General features: G+C 45.2%; 2 protein-coding genes across 2 annotated transcripts; both read left to right on the forward strand.

The window, feature by feature from the left end:
* The first annotated feature begins 5951 nt into the window (after positions 1 to 5951).
* LOC100285026 (uncharacterized) lies at positions 5952 to 7850 on the forward strand. The gene is made up of 5 exons (NM_001157921.2): positions 5952 to 6291; positions 6372 to 6437; positions 6536 to 6652; positions 6783 to 7194; positions 7287 to 7850. Exons 1-5 carry the CDS (start codon positions 6092 to 6094, stop codon positions 7674 to 7676), a joined length of 1185 nt encoding a protein of 394 aa, NP_001151393.2. The 5' UTR covers positions 5952 to 6091; the 3' UTR covers positions 7677 to 7850.
* A 4347-nt stretch (positions 7851 to 12197) lies between these two features.
* LOC100274274 (putative cytochrome P450 superfamily protein) lies at positions 12198 to 16556 on the forward strand. The gene is made up of 3 exons (NM_001148638.1): positions 12198 to 12698; positions 14847 to 15241; positions 15680 to 16556. The coding sequence occupies exons 1-3, from the start codon at positions 12203 to 12205 to the stop codon at positions 16325 to 16327; spliced, it is 1539 nt and encodes a 512-aa protein (NP_001142110.1). The 5' UTR covers positions 12198 to 12202; the 3' UTR covers positions 16328 to 16556.
* Positions 16557 to 18563: the final 2007 nt, after the last annotated feature.

An 18563-nucleotide genomic window follows, 5' to 3' on the forward strand; every position in this document is an offset into this window, starting at 1 on the left:
GGAGCTCTAGTCCTTCCCCAGGGTGTGGTGGAAGCTCTTGACACTAGGCGCCGGGCTTTCCTCTGGGCAGGAGAGGAAGGCATCTCAGGAGCTAAATGCCTAGTGAATTGGAAACGTGCCTGCCTTCCGAAAAAAGATGGCGGCCTTGGCATTCGTGATCTCCGCTTGCAAAACACATGCTTGCTACTAAAGCTTCTGCACCGTGCTCACAACTCTCCAGATTCAGCATGGTCCTGTTGGCTACAAGTGGAGTTTGGTGGGCCTTTATCTGCACCAGACAATGCCACAGCGGGTTCGCATTGGGCGGCCCTTCGTCGGCTCCTCCCAGACTATCGGTTGCTGACCACGGTGGAGGTTGGTGATGGGCGTACTACGGCTTTCTGGTATGACTGCTGGCTGCCCTCAGGGCCCCTCGTGGAGGCAATGCCGTCGCTGTACACACACGCACGACATAAAAATGCCTCAGTCAGCGACGTTCTTTCAAAAGGTCTGCGCCTCGCCTTCGTCTCTCGGCTCTCAACGGTAGCTGCTGCTGAACTGGTGCAATTGATGGGGCTGCTTGATGGTGTGGTGTTAACAAATACCCCAGATGTACGTGTGTGTCCCTGGGAAGACAGATTGCATAAGCTTAGCTCCTCATCTGTCTATCGTGCAGTTGTCTCCAATGGAGAAGGCTGTGAGTACTATAAATTCATTTGGGAGAATTGTGCCCCTCCTAAGGTCAAATTCTTCGGCTGGCTGTTGGTGCAAAATAGGATTCAGACCAAGGAGAACCTCCTCAGAAAACATTGCGTTGATGACAGTGTATGCGAGGTCTGTTCGTTGGCTGTGGAAAGTTCATCGCATCTGATCGCTGGTTGTCCTTTCGCAGCTGGTTTCTGGGCAAGGTTGGGGATGAACATTTCTGAGGAGGATGCGCAACAACTTTGGCATGTTCAGCCCCCTGTTCACATGCCCACCGCACACTTCAATACCTTCCTCCTCCTATGTTGTTGGCGTCTCTGGAAACACCGTCATGATGTCGCCTTCCGCTCGCTTTCCCCGTGTTATACGCGTCTCATGGCTGGCTGCCGTGAGGACGCGGAGTTGTGGTCTTGTAGATTACCTCACTCGGATCGTCATGTGTCCCTTGCCTGGGTGATGGTATTCTCCTCTTCTCCTCCTCTGTAACAATCTTATCCGACATGTAACTTGACCATGTATAGGCCCTTACTAATGGCAATGAAAAGGTGGGGTACCTCTCCCCCCCGAATTTCTCAAAAAAAAAGCTGGCCACAGCTCGAAAAGATGATCAAACGGAGAAAAAAATTGCACCCAACTGTAAACGGACAAAACTGCATGGTCCACACGTGCACGTTAGAACATCTCCAACAGGAGGAGATCTAAACGGGGTTCTAATTTAAAAATATAGGAATTTAACATAAAAAACATGCTCTAACAGAATCCTATTTTATAAAAATTCATCAATTGATTATATCGAGTCCTAAACATAGTACCCAGCCCTATCCTTATTTTAGACACTATTTCTAACCTTTTATTTCCTAAATAGTATGGTCTATCTTCTAATAATATGATATAGGGCTTAACTGTTTGAACTGCAAACATTTTTTGACCCTATACACTTTAAATTAGGTTCTATTTTAATTTTTAGGACTTTGTTATGAATGCTTACTTAGCGCATGTTTAGAAGCACATATTTTCTAAAAAATTAGTTTATAGAAGCTAGGGTTTTTTTCCAAATATGCTAGTTAATGTCTTAATTTATAGAAATTAGATTCTCAGTTTCTTAAAAACCAAGAAACTGACATTCCAGCTAAACCATTTTTATAAATTTAATTGTCATGTCCTTGTTAATTTCACAGAATTTATATCTATTACCAACCACTATTAAAAAAAGAAAGGATATACTAGTCATTGTGTATCAAAAAATTAGAAACTATAAACCAGATTCAATCACCCTCAAGTAGTTTTCTTTCGTAAACCACTTTTCAAGAAACTAGTTTTTTTTTAACTGGGCGGCTTCCAAACATGCCCTTGGTTGCTTTAGGATTAATGGTATGGACATGTGTCACCAATCGAAATATCGAATGGAGCATGTTTGGTTGCACATAATTTTTTCCGATCAAATTAGTTCATTAGCTAAGGTTGCCAGCTGAAATCGACTAAAACTTGGTAAAAGACGGTTGCCCTTATCTTTTCAATGTAGTCACTGGTCTCCACTCAAAGTAGGGGCACTACAAGAAACCAATAGTTCAACTAACTTATTAGTTGGAGGTTGCAAATAGTCCCCAACTATCAGTTAGCTCGTTAATGATCACTTGGTCCATTGCATCTAATAATTTATTAGCTGATTAACTATTACCTCAAAGTAGGGATGAAAATAGGATAGAAAAATTCCGTATCGACCAATATCATATACCGTAATAATCGATTGTATACCACACAAAAAACAGTAACATACAAATTCCCAAGAAAAAAAGTGGAAGGAATGAGAATGGAGACGGCTGAGGCATTTTCTCGACCATATGTACATATCCTATATTTATAGAGGAAAATCAGGTCGGCGTTTCTCATTTTATTTGTATAAGAAATTAAGCCCACCAACCACACTCATTCCAAATTTCCAATGCCTCATGCAAATCATATGGACTTCTGTGAACGGTAGGTCATTGCACTTGTAGATTTTTAGGGAAACTTATCTATTTATATATCTTGTTTGAGTGTGTGTGACTAGAGTTTAAACATATTTGTGGTTGTTATGTTTGAATTTATGAACTACTATCTCCTTCTAGTATGGCTTGTTAGTTAGCAACTTATTTATGGTTATAATATTTCAACTTATGACTAGGGCTGGATATTGAGCCAGCTCGACTCGGCTCGTTCGAGCTCGAGCTGGCTCGTTAAGCTAACGAGCTGGCTCAGCTCGGCTCGTTAAGGTAGCGAGCCACAAAGTCAACTCGGCTCGGCTCGTTTACGAGTTCGAGCTGGCTCGTTTAGCTCGTGAGCAAGAGCAGAAAAAATAATATGTGTATAATAATCAAATTCTAGTTAATTTCAAACTAATTCAACAACAGAAAATAGTAATTATACTCATAGTTTCACAGACCACATCAATATAACACCAAATTAACATAACTCATCACTCATCAATTCACTATTCACACACATGTTCAGCAGTTTAACCCACACTTATATTCGCATAGACCAATTTTATACATAGACATGCATAATTCATCAATCATTAGTTTAACTTATAGGTTATAGACACCACACATACATATAACATATAACATATTCATCAATTGTTACGTACATGATATGTATATAGTTTTGTTTTGCTGAAATGTGATAGCTCATTTAGCTCGCGAGCTGGCTTGTTAACAAACCGAGCTAAGATGTCAGCTCAGCTCGTGAAAAAATTCAAACGAGCCGATCCAAGCCGAGTCGAGCTGGCCACGAACCGAGCGAGCCGACGAGCCGCGAGCATTTTGTCCAGCCCTACTTATGACCTCATTTGTTGGATTGTGCTACTACTGTTGGTCTGGGTGTTTGGCTACAGCGACTAGCAATGTACTCATGCTCTTGTCGTGTAGTCGTGGCAGCATGAAATGGTGAATTATCATGCATATTGAAACTTTAAATGATTATATATAAAATATCCTATTACTTTAAGGTTATGGTGTGTTTGTTACGTTGAGCTTAACGTTTGGAGTGGTTAGATGTATTGATATTTTCAATGTTAATTTCTAGTTCTCCACCGTTATCGAGAATGTGTTCTCGATCGATTGTATTGTTTACCGTTATCTCGCTACTCATGGATTTGTTTTCCTGACTGACTATCCTATTATCCTTTCTAATTTCGATCTAAGTATGAATTTGAAAGTTGTTGGAGGGTTTTTTATCGTTCCGTCCATTTTGGCCCTCTTTGGATACCCCAACTAAATTTCAATCCACGCCACATCAGATATTTATATATTGGTTAGAAGTATTAAATATAGTCTAATTACAAAACTAATTACACATATGAGGACTAAATGACAAGACAAAAACATTAAGTCTAATTGGTCAATGATTCAGTGATGTCATGTTATAGTAAATATTTATTGAATATGGAATAATTAAGCTTAATAAACTTATCTCGCAATTTAGTATTTAGCTATATAATAAATTTAATAATTAGACCATATTTAATATTTATAATTGGTTAAAATATTTGAACTAAATTTTATTAGGAAAACCAAACACCTTCGGCTCAAACTAATCCTAGTTTGAATCGGTCTCATGCCATCTCCAGTAGCTCTCCTATCTTAACTTCTACCTCACTTTTTATTTTAAATCTTTCTCTATAAATAGTGTTGCTTATGGTTATATGCACCGATCTCACAACCTCAGATGGTGGTTTCTCTGCCCGTTTGCCTCGATATCTGACTAATGACGATGATGGACTGCACGCCGTTTCTGACACCTTCCATTACTTTTGTGAACTCAAAGTTCAGGGTCCTATGAATACGATGCCAGTCTGTCTCGACATCTGGCGAATGGAGATGGTGGACTGCCTGCCCTACACGCCATCTCTGACACTTTCTATTACTTTTCTGAACCAGTTCAGGGTCCAATGGACACTAGAGGAGAGAGCATTTGTGTGGTTAGGATAGCGTCTTCTTTTCAAGCACAGCTGCACAAGATCCAAACCAGCCCAACAAGTATCGGCAAGGACCAGGCTTTACAATCGTGTCAAAGACTGGCGCAAAAAGAGAAAGGGCCTGCTCAATTTGGGCCCGGCAAGAAGACGACCATGGGTCAGCTCAATGTGGGCTCCTCGAGGTCCGATACTCCGATATCTTCGACGAAAAAAATCCATCTGACACCTGTCAAGTCTCAACTATTTGTGTCAAGTCACTCAACCAGAAAACCAGATTTCCACACTCCCTTAACTTTAACCATCTGATTTACATCCTTAGGTCTTATTCGTTTTGTTCGGAACGGATCTTCTGGAATTGTTTCACCTGGAATGTTAATTTTATTTATATTAAAACTGATCACCTGAAATAGTTCTATGTCCTAATCCTAGCTAACCGAACGGGCACTTAAACAGTTTCAAAGGTGGTTTTGGCTGATGCGGTCTTGTCCTATATGACAACACGTCAGCTCAAAGTAAATCAGATTTCTGTGATAATTCAGAAGGATCAATCAAACTTTAACAAAAAAATGTCGATTATTTTTTTCAAAAAAATATTCAAATGCTTTTCTGGAACAAATGTACAGTTTAAAAGTACTAGAATCTAATTTAATATTAGGAATTCATAGAAAACATGTTGTAGCTCAGAAAAAATATGAAACAAGTTCTATATTCTTCTTAAAGGGAAAAAGTATAAATTACTCTTCTCACCTAAGGACAATATTCACATAACCTCTAAAGTATTTTTTTAATTTTATTTTACTCCTCCACTCCTTCGAATTGATTCAGTTTATCATTTAACAAAATTTGTTTTTTATTTATTTTACGTATAAACTGAATTTCAGTTCATTTTTTGTTGGTTAATAATTAATAGCACTATTTAGCATTAAAAATATGTTACGATTTTTTATAGATGTTTTGATAGGTTATAGATCATATAAGATAACAAGTTAATAACTTTAAAGGTATAAAACTAAAAATAAAATAATGATAAAAAACTTACCAAAATTTTTAAATATAATTAATTGTTTAAACATTATAAACTTTAAATTTAACTTATACAGGAAGAAAACAAAAAAAAACAACTACTCACGAGCCAGTGAGCCACTAATCGGACACGCCGTTTTCGGAACACACGGCTACAACAATCCAGCAAAACACTGCCCGGGTGGGCCCCACTTTACTCACATGTCACTCTAGAGACGACAGACGACGCCATAAATCCGATCAATCCAACGCCCTATAAAATCCAGCCATCACCCGCCTCTGTCCCGTCCCAGCTCGAACAGGTCACCTGAGCTCTGAGCTCCCTGCTACAGTGCTACCACTGTACCACCAGCTATTGCTGGCTTGCTGCCATCTTCCTGTGAGCGTGAGAAGTGAGACGGCTGCTAGGATCGGAATAGGATCACCATGGCGTGGCCGCGGTGCGGTGGGTTCGTGGAGAAGGCGAAGCCCTACATCGCCATGATCTCGCTCCAGTTCGGCTACGCCGGGATGAACGTGCTCACCAAGGTGTCGCTGAACCAGGGCATGAGCCACTACGTGCTCGTCGTCTACCGCCACGCCTTCGCCACGCTCTCCATCGCACCCTTCGCCCTCGTCCTCGAGAGGTACGGGTACCCCGCCTTCAGTTCAGTTTCAGTAACGTCCGGCCCGGCTGCCTGTTGTTATGGAAAATGCATGGCTGCAGGAAGAAGGTGAGGCCCAAGATGACGTGGCCAATCTTCTGGCAAATCTTCGTCCTTGCCATGCTCGGGTTAGTAGTCTGCTCTGCTAGCTGCACGCATGCATCTTGTGGCCGCTGCCAGTAAATAAACTGACAGATAGTGATCATGCCCGTCGTCGTTTCTGCAGGCCGGTGATCGACCAGAACTTCTACTACGCGGGGCTCAAGTTCACCGGCCCCACGTTCGCCTGCGCGATGAGCAACATCCTGCCGGCCATGACCTTCGTCCTGGCAGTGATATTCAGGTGGTGGCGCACTTGCACTTTCGAGACGATCGAGCTATAAACGCTGACCGCCCAATGCGATCGAGCAACCGTCTGGTACGTACCGAACGACGGTGTCTGATCGTACGTGTGTGCGTGATGGCGCGTGCAGGATGGAGAAGCTGCAGATGGAGAAGGTGAGGTGCCAGGCCAAGGTCTTCGGGACGGTGGTGACCGTGGCCGGCGCGATGCTGATGACGCTCTACAAGGGCCCGCTGATGCAGCTGGCGCGGACGACCAGCAGGCACGCGTCGGCGTCGGCGTCGCCCGCCGCGGAGATCATCATCAGCGGCAGGGACTGGTTCCTCGGCTCGGTGTTCGTCGTCGTCGCCACGCTCGCCTGGGCCTCCCTCTTCGTCCTGCAGGCGCACACCATCAAGCAGTACTCGGCGCAGCTGTCGCTCACCACGCTCGTCTGCTTCGTCGGCACGCTGCAGGCCGTCGTGGTCACCTTCGTCATGGAGCGCCGCACCTCCGTCTGGACCATCGGGTTCGACATGAACCTGCTCGCCGCCGCCTACGCCGTAAGGATCCAATCCGGCCATGGCCAATGACTCCGCCACTCGATGCATGACGACACTTAGCTTGACGCGTGCCGTATGTTCCGTTCGTCCAGGGCATCGTGACGTCGAGCATCGCGTACTACGTGCAGGGCCTGGTGATCCAGAAGGCCGGGCCGGTGTTCGCCTCGGCGTTCAGCCCGCTCATGATGATCATCGTCGCCGCCATGGGCTCGCTCATCCTCTCCGAGAAGATCTACCTCGGGGGCGTCCTCGGCGCCGCGCTCATCGTGGCAGGCCTCTACTCCGTCCTCTGGGGCAAGCACAGGGAGACGCAGGAGAAGGAGGAGGCCGCCGACGCCAAGATGGCGCTGCCGACGGCGGCAGCATCCTCCATGCAAGACGCTGCCGCCGGTGTCGCTGTAGATGGTGCGGGGTGCAACGTCGGGAATGGCGTGACGAGGTCATCCTCCAATGCCGCCGCCGCCGCTGCTAGTGCAGTTTGATTGGCCTCATCAGGCTCCCAATAATTTGCCTCCGGTGAATGGCGCGCGGGCGTCATGTCATCCGTGATCGAATGCTGAACTGTTCGTCTAGCTACGACGAGCACACTGTTCTTATTAGGGAAATGGTGCACAGCTAGCTGTTTGGAAGTTGGAATTGAGATTTTCGGGAAGAACTCTACGGTTCGATCGCTACGTACAGAGCTCCTGCATGCGTTCCAAACACGCCGGTTTCATCGCCAATGCAAAGGCGCACGCACCCAACACGGCTGAAACTGAAAGCGTGGCATGCATTTTTGCTTTTGTCATCGCCGTATTTGATTTAGTTGGCAACTACGCTGGAATGTACTAGTATTTATACCTTAGCATCCCAAGCTGTAATCGCTTATTCGCTTGTATGGTAGATGAGCGGTTGTGTGTACCACACTATTTACAAAATACTCCCTCATTCATACAATGGTATTCTTTTTAGACTAACCATATATTCATTAGTAAATCTAGGAATGTGGTCGATATACTCCGTAAAAATATACTTAGGTAGTTTTCATCCATATTCAAATAAATGATAATGAATCTAAACATATACTTAGATAGTTTTCTGTAGCATTAAGTGATCGATCAACCAGTTTAAGGCTCCTTTGGATTGCAGGAATATTTCATGTTCCCTACGTTTTCCGGTGAAATTTAATTGGTTCCTGTAAAATTGGTGCATATAGTTTTTTTTTTTTGAATTTCGTGCATTCCTCAAAAGGGCCCTAAGGTCATGTACAATCCTATTTAATATAGAGCCTCTCGAGAGGGTCTCTAAAGAGCTAAGTGAAAAAAATACAAGAGACGAGCTCGTCTTTTCACGACTTTCCATACATTGTGTCTCTTGTTTGTATTTATAATCCAAGGTCTCAGGATTGTACCATATAGATTGTACCATATAGTTTCTTAGTCGTCTCTTATATATACTTAGAAAACCGAAGTTATAGATGTCCTAAGTTCGTTGCTATCCCAACCATGGGTGAGTTTGGGCAGCTAGAGCTAGTTTGACAACCATATTAAGGAATTTCCATTTTTTCAAGGAACGAAATTAGTTCATTTTTACTTAAGGAAAATGAAAAACTTTTGGGAAAATGGAGTTGCCACACTAGACCTCATATTTGTAAGAGAGCATATAACCTTTCTAATTAGCAACTAAAAAGGGCAACGGAATAAATCAACCCACATCATGTTCCACTGCGACTTTGTGCGCGCCTTCTGGACTGCAGTGGGTGTTAAAATTAACGCCTCCTCCATCAGCTCCGGTATACATCTGCTTCCCCGTCCCAGCTCCATCTCTAGCGAAGTTTTCCCCCACCTACATTGCTCTGTGTAGCTGGCACTTATGGAAGCAGCGAAACCAGTTCGCCTTTAGAAGAGAGCTGACTCGAGTTGTTTGTACTCTCCGTACCCCGTCTGTGGGCTTACAGGCTTTAAACTCTGTAATAGGAGCCTCGCTTTGGCATGGTGTGAATCCCTCGTCCTCGGCGTTACCCACATGTAATCCTCTGTCTACTGTACTCCCCCCTAGGGTCTTAGCAATGCCTTTGCAATATATCAGGTGGGAGATTCCCCCCTCCGTCCGTCGACAATAAAAAAAATGAATTAGTACCTTGACTTTTCATGTCATTATCCCTTGGCTACTCTTCGCTAACAACACGCATCAGATCTTCTTTATTGGTTGCAGATGCACCATCAGAAGTTCACTTTCTGGTGATCCACTTTTGTAGGTGTGGAGAGATATCATGATCCACATGAGAATTGATTTTAGACTAGTAATACAGTGCACTGCAATTTCCCGAAAAAAAAACTGTTATTACTCGTGTATACTCCCTCTTATACTAATAATACATATCAACCACATCCTTAGATTTACTAATAAATATATGTTTAGTCTAAAAAAGAATTACTGTACTATTTTAAGAGGAGGGGGGGTACTTTTCAAGTGGAATACCAAAATACGCAACTGCTCCATGACGAGAAGGACGAGATCACCAGCAAGTTTACCACCAGGAGGAGAGGAGAGGAGAGGAGAGGGAGAGAGATCATAAGCGCTAGCCTAGCTATCTAGCTAGCTGATAAATTATCACGGCCTGCTGCTGATAATAACTGATAATAAACAATACCCAACCAGGAACGGTCTCGCGTAGTCGCATGGAAAAGGAAACCACTTGTCGTCCACTCATGCATGCTGGATGCTGAACCAGGAGGAAACCTGCGCCTGCAGCCAGATTCGTGCGTGCGCCGCGCGCGAGCATTTCTCCGCATAAGCTGTCCAGGTACAGTATCCCACATCCGTCGTCTCTGCCGGTCCTCTTTTCGTTCGCAGACGCGGGGCTGAACTCCGATCCTTTACACGTCGAATCCACTCTCACGTGACACTTGCAGCAACTCGCAACAGTGCTTTTATTACGTTGGCAGCCTAACCACCGGGCCCCTCTCCGCACCAGATCAACAGCAACAACAACCAGCAGATGGAGCCATGGAGGGGCATCCCTGCTGGCCTGAATCGCTCGATCGAGCTCTCAAACGTACGTACCTGATGGGAGGGAGGTGTACGCCGTACGTGTGAGAACGTACCGTACCTGAACTCCATTACCGTCACCGAGCAATTAATTGTGTCCTGGGAAAAGAAGAGCTTTCGCTCAGGGCAACCATTGCTCGACGCCGACGTACGGCGGCGGCAAGTTGCTGCTTATTCAGGCCTCCCTACTCAGACAGCACCGACGACGGCAAGGTCCGTCGTCGTGCGTCACCGCCCGCACGTCTTTTTTGCCTAAAATAAGCGGAGTTTTGGGATGGGGAATGAGGTGCCGGCACAACAAGGCGCCGGATCGATTCGCCCCCGCATGCTTTTGGGGCATATGAGAGCGAGGGATAGAGATGCAATTCGGCAGTGACGACGTCTTGCTGGGATCGCGATGAAGCAATGGGGGAGAACCGGAAAAGGGCTTGGTAGGGAGGATGGCCAATGGCGGTGAGGGGTCGTGGAGATGACCGAGATGGAGGGGAGGAGCTTGGTGGTTACTAGTGTTAGTGTCATGCATTGCAACCTTCGAAAGGGCTGGTTGGTTCTTGGTTGGTATGGTGTCTCGATCGGTGATTGCAGCTTTCCACGCCGGCTCCCTCAGAAGTCAGATGGGAAAATCTCTCGTGCTCCGGTTTCACATACTACTGGGCTGGGCCATAGATCTGATCAAGATACAGAATCAGGCCGATAATTCCCAGGCATGGGCTGCTAGGACATTAGGCCCGTTGAAGAGGCCACAGAACAGAATAGCGCAAAGGACCACCGCGCGGCCGGGCCAAATTGCAGCAAAACAGAGTCCCCGAACACGAACACAACCACTCCCTCTTGGATTTGGGCCTCTACGGGCGGCTCTACTCAAATCCCTTCACTTCGTTCCGTTGTTCGACCTGTTGAATCGAAGCGATCGTGCACGTGGGCGAGTGGGGTGGTCATTTGTCTCTCTCTTTTCCAGGTGGACGTGGACCCGAGAAGACCTCGAGCTGGCTTCACTAGTCAGGACTCAGGACCTAACTGCAGCTGAAACCGCCCGAAGGCCTATCGTCCCACGGAAAATAAGGCCCACAGGAACCCAACGACCACGTTTCTCCGTTCTCCCTCTCACCAAACATGGATGAAGCAGCAACCAGCCGACAAGCAGCGAAGCTAGAGATGAAGATTGGTTTCATGTTATATACAAAAAAGGAAAAGGAATGATATGTTTATTTCGCTGTCTAACTTACCACATATGTTTTTATGTGTAAAGGTTATTCTTTAACTCCGACAATTAAACTTATCTTTCTTACAAAAACAAGTACACAACTAGCTATAGGCTAATTTGGCAACATTGACCGGAGGTAGCAATTACATTTTTTTAAAAAAAAATCTAAGTTTCACTTGTATCTGAGGATCAAAAGTTTTTTATCTCTGTCTACCACAAATTTTGAATACCGAATGGGCTTGGGTTCAATCGCATCATTCTAGCCATGTGCTCTTCTGTACCAGTGACAAGGCTTGTAAAATACAAGGGATCGGTCAACAGTACGATCCACTCCCAAGTTGTCAACAAGCCTTTAAATCAGCAGGAGCACCTGGTATCCTCCATGGCTCCATCCATCCATCCTCCAGGGGTTGGTCAACTATGGACCTCAGAAATTTGGGCAAAAACAACAGCAGGTGCTTGTGCTTGGATTCCTGCAGAGCACACAGCTGCATATTATTCCGGAATCATATTAATGAAAACAAACCTTTTTTTAGTCCCGGTATGGAAAACGCTCGATTTTTATATCTAAATTATTTAAAGAAAAAAAAAACAGTGAGCTGAAAGAAAGTGGGAAGACGAGGAAACGGGCATTGGGGCAAGTCAGCGGGCCCCGCTCACCTACCGCCAACCGCCCCCCGATCCCCCTCCGCCTCTCCACTCTTCCTTTCCCGCCGTATAAATTCGCCGAACACGGCACCACCATTCTCCACCAACCCCCGGCGCGGAGCAGCCATGGACGCCTCCCTCCTCCTCTCCGTCGGCCTCGCGCTGGTGCTGATCCCGCTCTCCCTCTCGCTCCTCAACCGGCTGCGCGTCGGCCGCCTGCCGCCCGGCCCGCGGCCGTGGCCCGTCCTGGGCAACCTGCGCCAGATCAAGCCCGTCCGGTGCCGGTGCTTCCAGGAGTGGGCGGAGCGGTACGGGCCCATCATCTCCGTCTGGTTCGGGTCCGGCCTCACCGTCGTCGTCTCCACCTCGGAGCTGGCCAAGGAGGTGCTCAAGGAGAACGACCAGCAGCTCGCGGACCGGCCGCGGAACCGCTCCACCCAGCGGTTCAGCCGCAACGGGCAGGACCTCATCTGGGCCGACTACGGCCCGCACTACATCAAGGTGCGCAAGCTCTGCAACCTCGAGCTCTTCACGCCCAGGAGGCTCGAGGCGCTGCGCCCCATCAGGGAGGACGAGGTCACCGCCATGGTCGAGTCCGTGCACCGCGCCGCCACTGCCCCGGGTTAGTAAGCTCAGATCCCACCACTGTTCCTCTCTCACTCTCGATCCCGGACAATGTTAGGTAGGCGCAATTTGTACAAAATTGGGGGTGTTTGGTAAAAAGATGGAGGATTCTTTCGTGCGAAGACTCGTTGGTCGGGCAACCCCGCCCGATTTTGCCATGGTGTCGCTGTGCTGGTGGGTTGGTGACCAGAGCAGCTGCTGTGTCGTGTTGACTCAGCTTTAAGCGGTGCTGGGATAGTGGGATTTACTGTGTCTAGTGGCTTTCTGGCCGCTTGGTGGCGAGTTTACGCCTATCTTTCAGTAAAATGCCAAACCTCGGTCCGTAATTTCGTAGGTTTTGTGACAATTTTGTCATAAGACCGAAGGTGTCCACATGGTTAGCACGATGTTAATGAGGTACTATATCGCTAATATTTGCTAAATTAGTCTGCACAGCGGCACCACCAGTACTGATAACAGTTCAGCTGCATTAAGCTGACAAACTGTTCGTCTGCTATAAAGTGACAGCTGTTTGCAGCCACTAGAGCAGTATTTTGTGAGAGAGATCACAGCCACAGCCGCTGCAGTACCTTAGCCAAACTTTATGTCAACCAGATCATGAGGTTAAACAATTAGGTTGGGATTTCTATGAGCTTTAGTATCAATGGCAACACAGAGCTGTTCTTCTTGGTCTAGGTGCCGTGTAAGTGTTTGGTTGCGTTTCAGCTAATTTGTTGGTTTCCACATTATGCTCCGTTAAAGAACTTCTCATAAACTAATAGACAGAGATTAGAAACATTTTATAACGTAATGCTGGTAAACAGTGCGAAAGGGCCTCTAGCCTAGTGGTTAAGGCTTCCGAGTAGCACCACCAAGTCCCGGGTTCGATTCCCCTCGGAGGCGAATTTTCAGGCTTGGTTAATAAAAATCCCATCAATGTGCCCCATCCACTTTTGGGTTACGATGTCATGTGCGCCATTCTCCGGTTGGACCGTTGCAGAGTGGACGGTTGACGCAGGCCTGCTAGTGATCGGGGGGGGGGCAGGGTTTGGTGCGGGTTTTCTTGGCCGGGACCAATGTTTTGGTCTCTTAATATAATATCGGGAGGGCGGTCATTCCCTCCCTGGCCGAGTTGATGCTTGTAAACAGACTATCATGTACATGTGAGAGTGGCATGTAAATTTGGCATCTTTTTAATTGTATGATGACCATTCTTTGTGGTAATAGCCCACCTTATTGGTCTACCAAGCATTTTCTGTTGGCATTGTACCAGCTTGACCAAAAACCTGCAACCTTAATTTGATTTGTCATCAGCTGTATCTCATAAATCATGTTAGGGATCAACTCATGGGAGTTGGGATAGTATAAATGTGGTGACAACTTACAAATGTACAAAATTTAGGTGTCCATTAATGCAAAATTATGTAGTTCCCTTGTGCAATCTGAGAGGTTGCCTTGTGGCATTTTGCAAAAATGTTACCTGGATTTGTCTGATATTCTGAAGGCCAGACTATATTAATACCAATGGAGTTCTAAATGAATCAAACTTGCTGACTTTGAGCTCAGTCAAAATGGGGACTAGATTTTAATCCTTAAGCAGACTTTAATATAATATTATCATTTGATTATTGAAAAATCAATATATATTGTTATTTCAATGCAATCAGTGAGTGGATCTAAACTGATTGCTGCAGCAATACAGCATTACCCAAAAAGGAGGAGTTCAGGTAGTAAATTGCATGGGAACCATGTTTCAGGCCGTGGTATTATTCTGAATGGATAATCAGCACTAGTATTAGTTTTTATTTTCTGGTATTCACGAGAAAATATTAGTATCATATTCTCCATCCTTGACATGTTAGCTGCAAAGCAAACCACTTGCTGATATTTGACTTTATTTAGCACAATATTGATTGTTCCGGTGGCTATTGATGTAATTCATTAGGCACCCGTTGTCTTATTCTCCTTCCTGTTTTGTAATATTAGATAGCATTTTTACATTCTTTAGCAAACATTCTGCTCCATTAATGTATTTCATGGAACAGTCTACAGAAATGGAATTACAACATATTTCTGTGGATGACATTAGTGAAGCAGTCAGCTATCTACTCTGTTAGAACCCAAAATCATAGTTTTAAACTGTTACTTAATCTTATGTTGTATTCAGGTAATGAAGGAAAGCCAATGGTAGTGAGGAAGCACCTTTCTATGGTGGCCTTCAACAACATAACAAGGCTGGCATTTGGGAAGCGGTTCATGAATGCAAACGGTGATGTTGACGAACAAGGGCGTGAGTTTAAGACTATTGTGAACAACGGGATCAAGATTGGTGCATCTCTCTCTGTTGCTGAGTTCATTTGGTATTTGAGATGGTTGTGTCCACTTAATGAGGAGCTTTACAAAACTCACAATGAGAGAAGGGACCGCCTGACAATGAAGATCATTGATGAGCACGCTAAGTCTCTCAAGGAGAGTGGTGCCAAGCAGCACTTTGTGGATGCACTTTTCACTCTCAAACAACAGTATGACCTTAGTGAAGACACAGTTATTGGACTTCTATGGGTACGTTGGATCACTTTTCTCACAGATTACTCATTTGTAGCTGGATTTCTTCTTACTAGACAGGATCCCAGTGAAAACCTAATTTTTTCTATAATGCACACATGCTGCATACCATTGAATACGGTTATTGATTTATAAAAGTTACTGTATAGTTCAGTATCAGCTTGTAGTTTGTGTCAGAGCGAGACATCAGTCTTAGGGTAGGTGCAAGGAGGTGGGATTTGGAAACTATGTATGTTTATTTTGTAGTTGGAAATGGTTGCACTCTATGTTCATTTTACTTTTACCTGCCACCAACACGTGGAATGTGCAAAGGTTAGGCCAGTTAGCTAATATGCCACTAGGTGACTGCCAATTGATTTGTAAAAACAATCGATCCTGGTAATTCTTGATGGTGCTGCGAGTACTAATCTTCCATGGTTTGTTCATCATGTTCAGGATATGATCACTGCTGGAATGGACACAACAGTCATCTCAGTCGAGTGGGCGATGGCAGAACTGGTCAGGAACCCTAGGGTGCAGAAGAAGCTGCAAGAGGAGCTCGACCGTGTGGTTGGCCGTGACCGCGTCATGCTAGAGACCGACTTCCAGAACCTCCCCTACCTACAGGCCGTTGTCAAGGAATCACTCCGGCTGCACCCGCCGACGCCACTCATGCTCCCGCACAAGGCCAGCTCGAACGTCAAGATCGGAGGTTACAACATCCCCAAGGGCGCCAACGTGATGGTGAACGTGTGGGCGGTGGCGCGTGATCCCAAGGTCTGGAGCAACCCGCTGGAGTACAGACCGGAGCGCTTCCTGGAGGAGAACATCGACATCAAGGGCAGCGACTTCAGGGTGCTGCCGTTCGGTGCTGGCCGGCGTGTGTGCCCGGGCGCGCAGCTCGGCATCAACCTCGTGGCCTCCATGATCGGACACCTTCTGCATCACTTCGAGTGGTCCCTGCCGGAGGGCACTAGACCAGAGGACGTCAACATGATGGAGTCCCCCGGTCTCGTCACGTTCATGGGCACACCGCTGCAAGCTGTCGTCAAGCCGCGCCTGGAGAAGGAGGAGCTGTACAATAGGGTCCCAGTTGAGATGTGAGGTGCCTGCAGCCGCTTTGAATTCACTGCTCGATTTGTGTTTTTCTCGCTGCTGCAGCTGCTGCTTCTTTCAGCTTTAAGCTGTTGAACTGAGTTGTTCGTGTTGTAAAATATGAGGTGCTAGATGCATTTCGAATCTCATAAAATTGTTACATGTAGTTTGTCATAGACTTGCACAATGTGTCTTTATACAATAGTATAACACGATTCAACAATTCCCCTTCGAACTGAAATTTAGTACTGCGTTTATATTCATTTACATTGTGGTATTACATTTAAAAAAAACATGGGGGAGACCCCCTACTAGGATTTATGAGAAAGCGAAAGTGGTTACAGAGAAAATCAAGAAAACTACACCTAGGCTTCTAGCCATCAACTAAGAAGATAACGAAATTAGACTTTTGCTTGGAGACTGACTCCTGCAAACTCTTCTGCAAAGATGTCTTTACACCGCTCCAAGGTTACCGGTCTGTTCTTGAGTTATGGGACAATCCACATTGTCCAGGACATCGAAGTTAGAATCTCACTAGTATCTAACGCGCGCCCTGCGCGCCGTATTTTTTTATATTCTTATCAAAATTTATATATAAAATAAAAGGAAGAATGATATATATATAGGTATTGTTATAACATAACTTTGTTAATTTTTTATAATTAAACTGAAGATACGATGATATGCATACCAATTTGAAGTTATGCATTATTGAAAATATATATGTTACAATGATCCGTTATCTTCAGAAAGCAGGTAGCACAATGTAAAGGATATCTATACGTGCATGTATTATACCTAGTTACAAAACAATAAGATGTTAAAGAAGGAGATTGAAAAGGGTCTTATGCCAAACGAACACAGGAAGACAAAGAGTCCATCGAAATAGACAATTGGTGCCAAGGTATCAATTAGCAACCAAACATTTATTTTATTTTATTTTGGATGCGAAGGACGGCGAGCTTATTTTCCAATCATCCATTCAACGCAATGGATGTGCTCACAAACTTTCTTTTGATGTACACCAACTTATAATGGTCTAGGATGCAAAACTTGTGTAAATGTTCTAGCTCCTTTGTGCTAAAAGGATTTAAAAGAAATAAGGTTGAAGTACTATAATAAATTACTATCAAGTGATTTACAAATTGAAACAGATTAGACGTCCTGAGCGTCATATAACACAGTTTTTCCATTTTTTAGGCAGCGCCAAATCAACAAGCAAGCTTTGTTTTTGGGCACCAAAGGCAGCAAGCTAACATTATAGAGTGATTAGATTACATTCATTACATATTTTGTTGGGAACAAAGCATGGTTAGAACATACGAGCCTTTTCATGTCACTTTCAACAACACAAAACAATAAAAACATTGGCCAAAGAGGGCTAGATCAGTTGTAAGTGCTTCTTTTTTCTCTCCAAAACACGGCTGAATATGGATGCGTGGAAAACATTATATTCTAAGGTGGACCAAGGACAAATTTGAGATCGTTAGTTTTTTCTCAAAAAATGGAGAGAACAACTCTTTCAGAACCCTGCATCGAAAGGGGCATCTTTGTCGTGCTCCTACTTCCACACCAAATGCAGCACCTTTTCCCACCCATGGAATCGATTCACTTGGATTCGCATTCACTCCAACTCTTACAATAACTGAAACCTCTGACGAGGAAATGCAAAACGCATGGCCGCGCCGTGGAGGAGACAAACAATAGTACCTCAATGGTGGCGAGCGGGGCCTTGTTGAGCCGTTTGAGGTGGTTGCGCACCTGCTGCCGTCACACTGTAGCTGCCGACGGCACTGCCTCAACGTCAGTGGCTGGCCTCCGGCATTCCCTGCCGCCTCCGCTCTGTCGAAGAAGAGCGCCGCCACCAGGCTAGTGGAGCAAAGCACGTCCCCGTCGCTGCCATTGATTCAGTTTCAGTGCCACTCCCCATCCGAGCAACCGAAACGACGATGGTCATACACACGGGTTTTCTTTTTTCCAATCGCGTCTTCTAGAATGCTTCCTTCGTGTGGAGAAGCCAAAATTCGTCCTATCCTAGGACGATGGCCGTTGAAGGAGAATCGTGTGGATGAGGTGAGAAAAAATGACATGGACGCACGAAAGTTCAGTTTTCCGTCCGTCTTTAATATATAGAAAATACTCCAATCAACCAATCCTCCAATCTGCAGATCTAAAAACTCAACATTTGATCGCAAATGGGCAGGCTAAGAATAGGCGCATGACACTCTCTTTCAACACACAAAGC

Source organism: Zea mays, chromosome 6 (genome assembly GCF_902167145.1).
Source record: "Zea mays cultivar B73 chromosome 6, Zm-B73-REFERENCE-NAM-5.0, whole genome shotgun sequence".
NCBI classification, from domain to species: Eukaryota; Viridiplantae; Streptophyta; class Magnoliopsida; order Poales; family Poaceae; genus Zea; species Zea mays.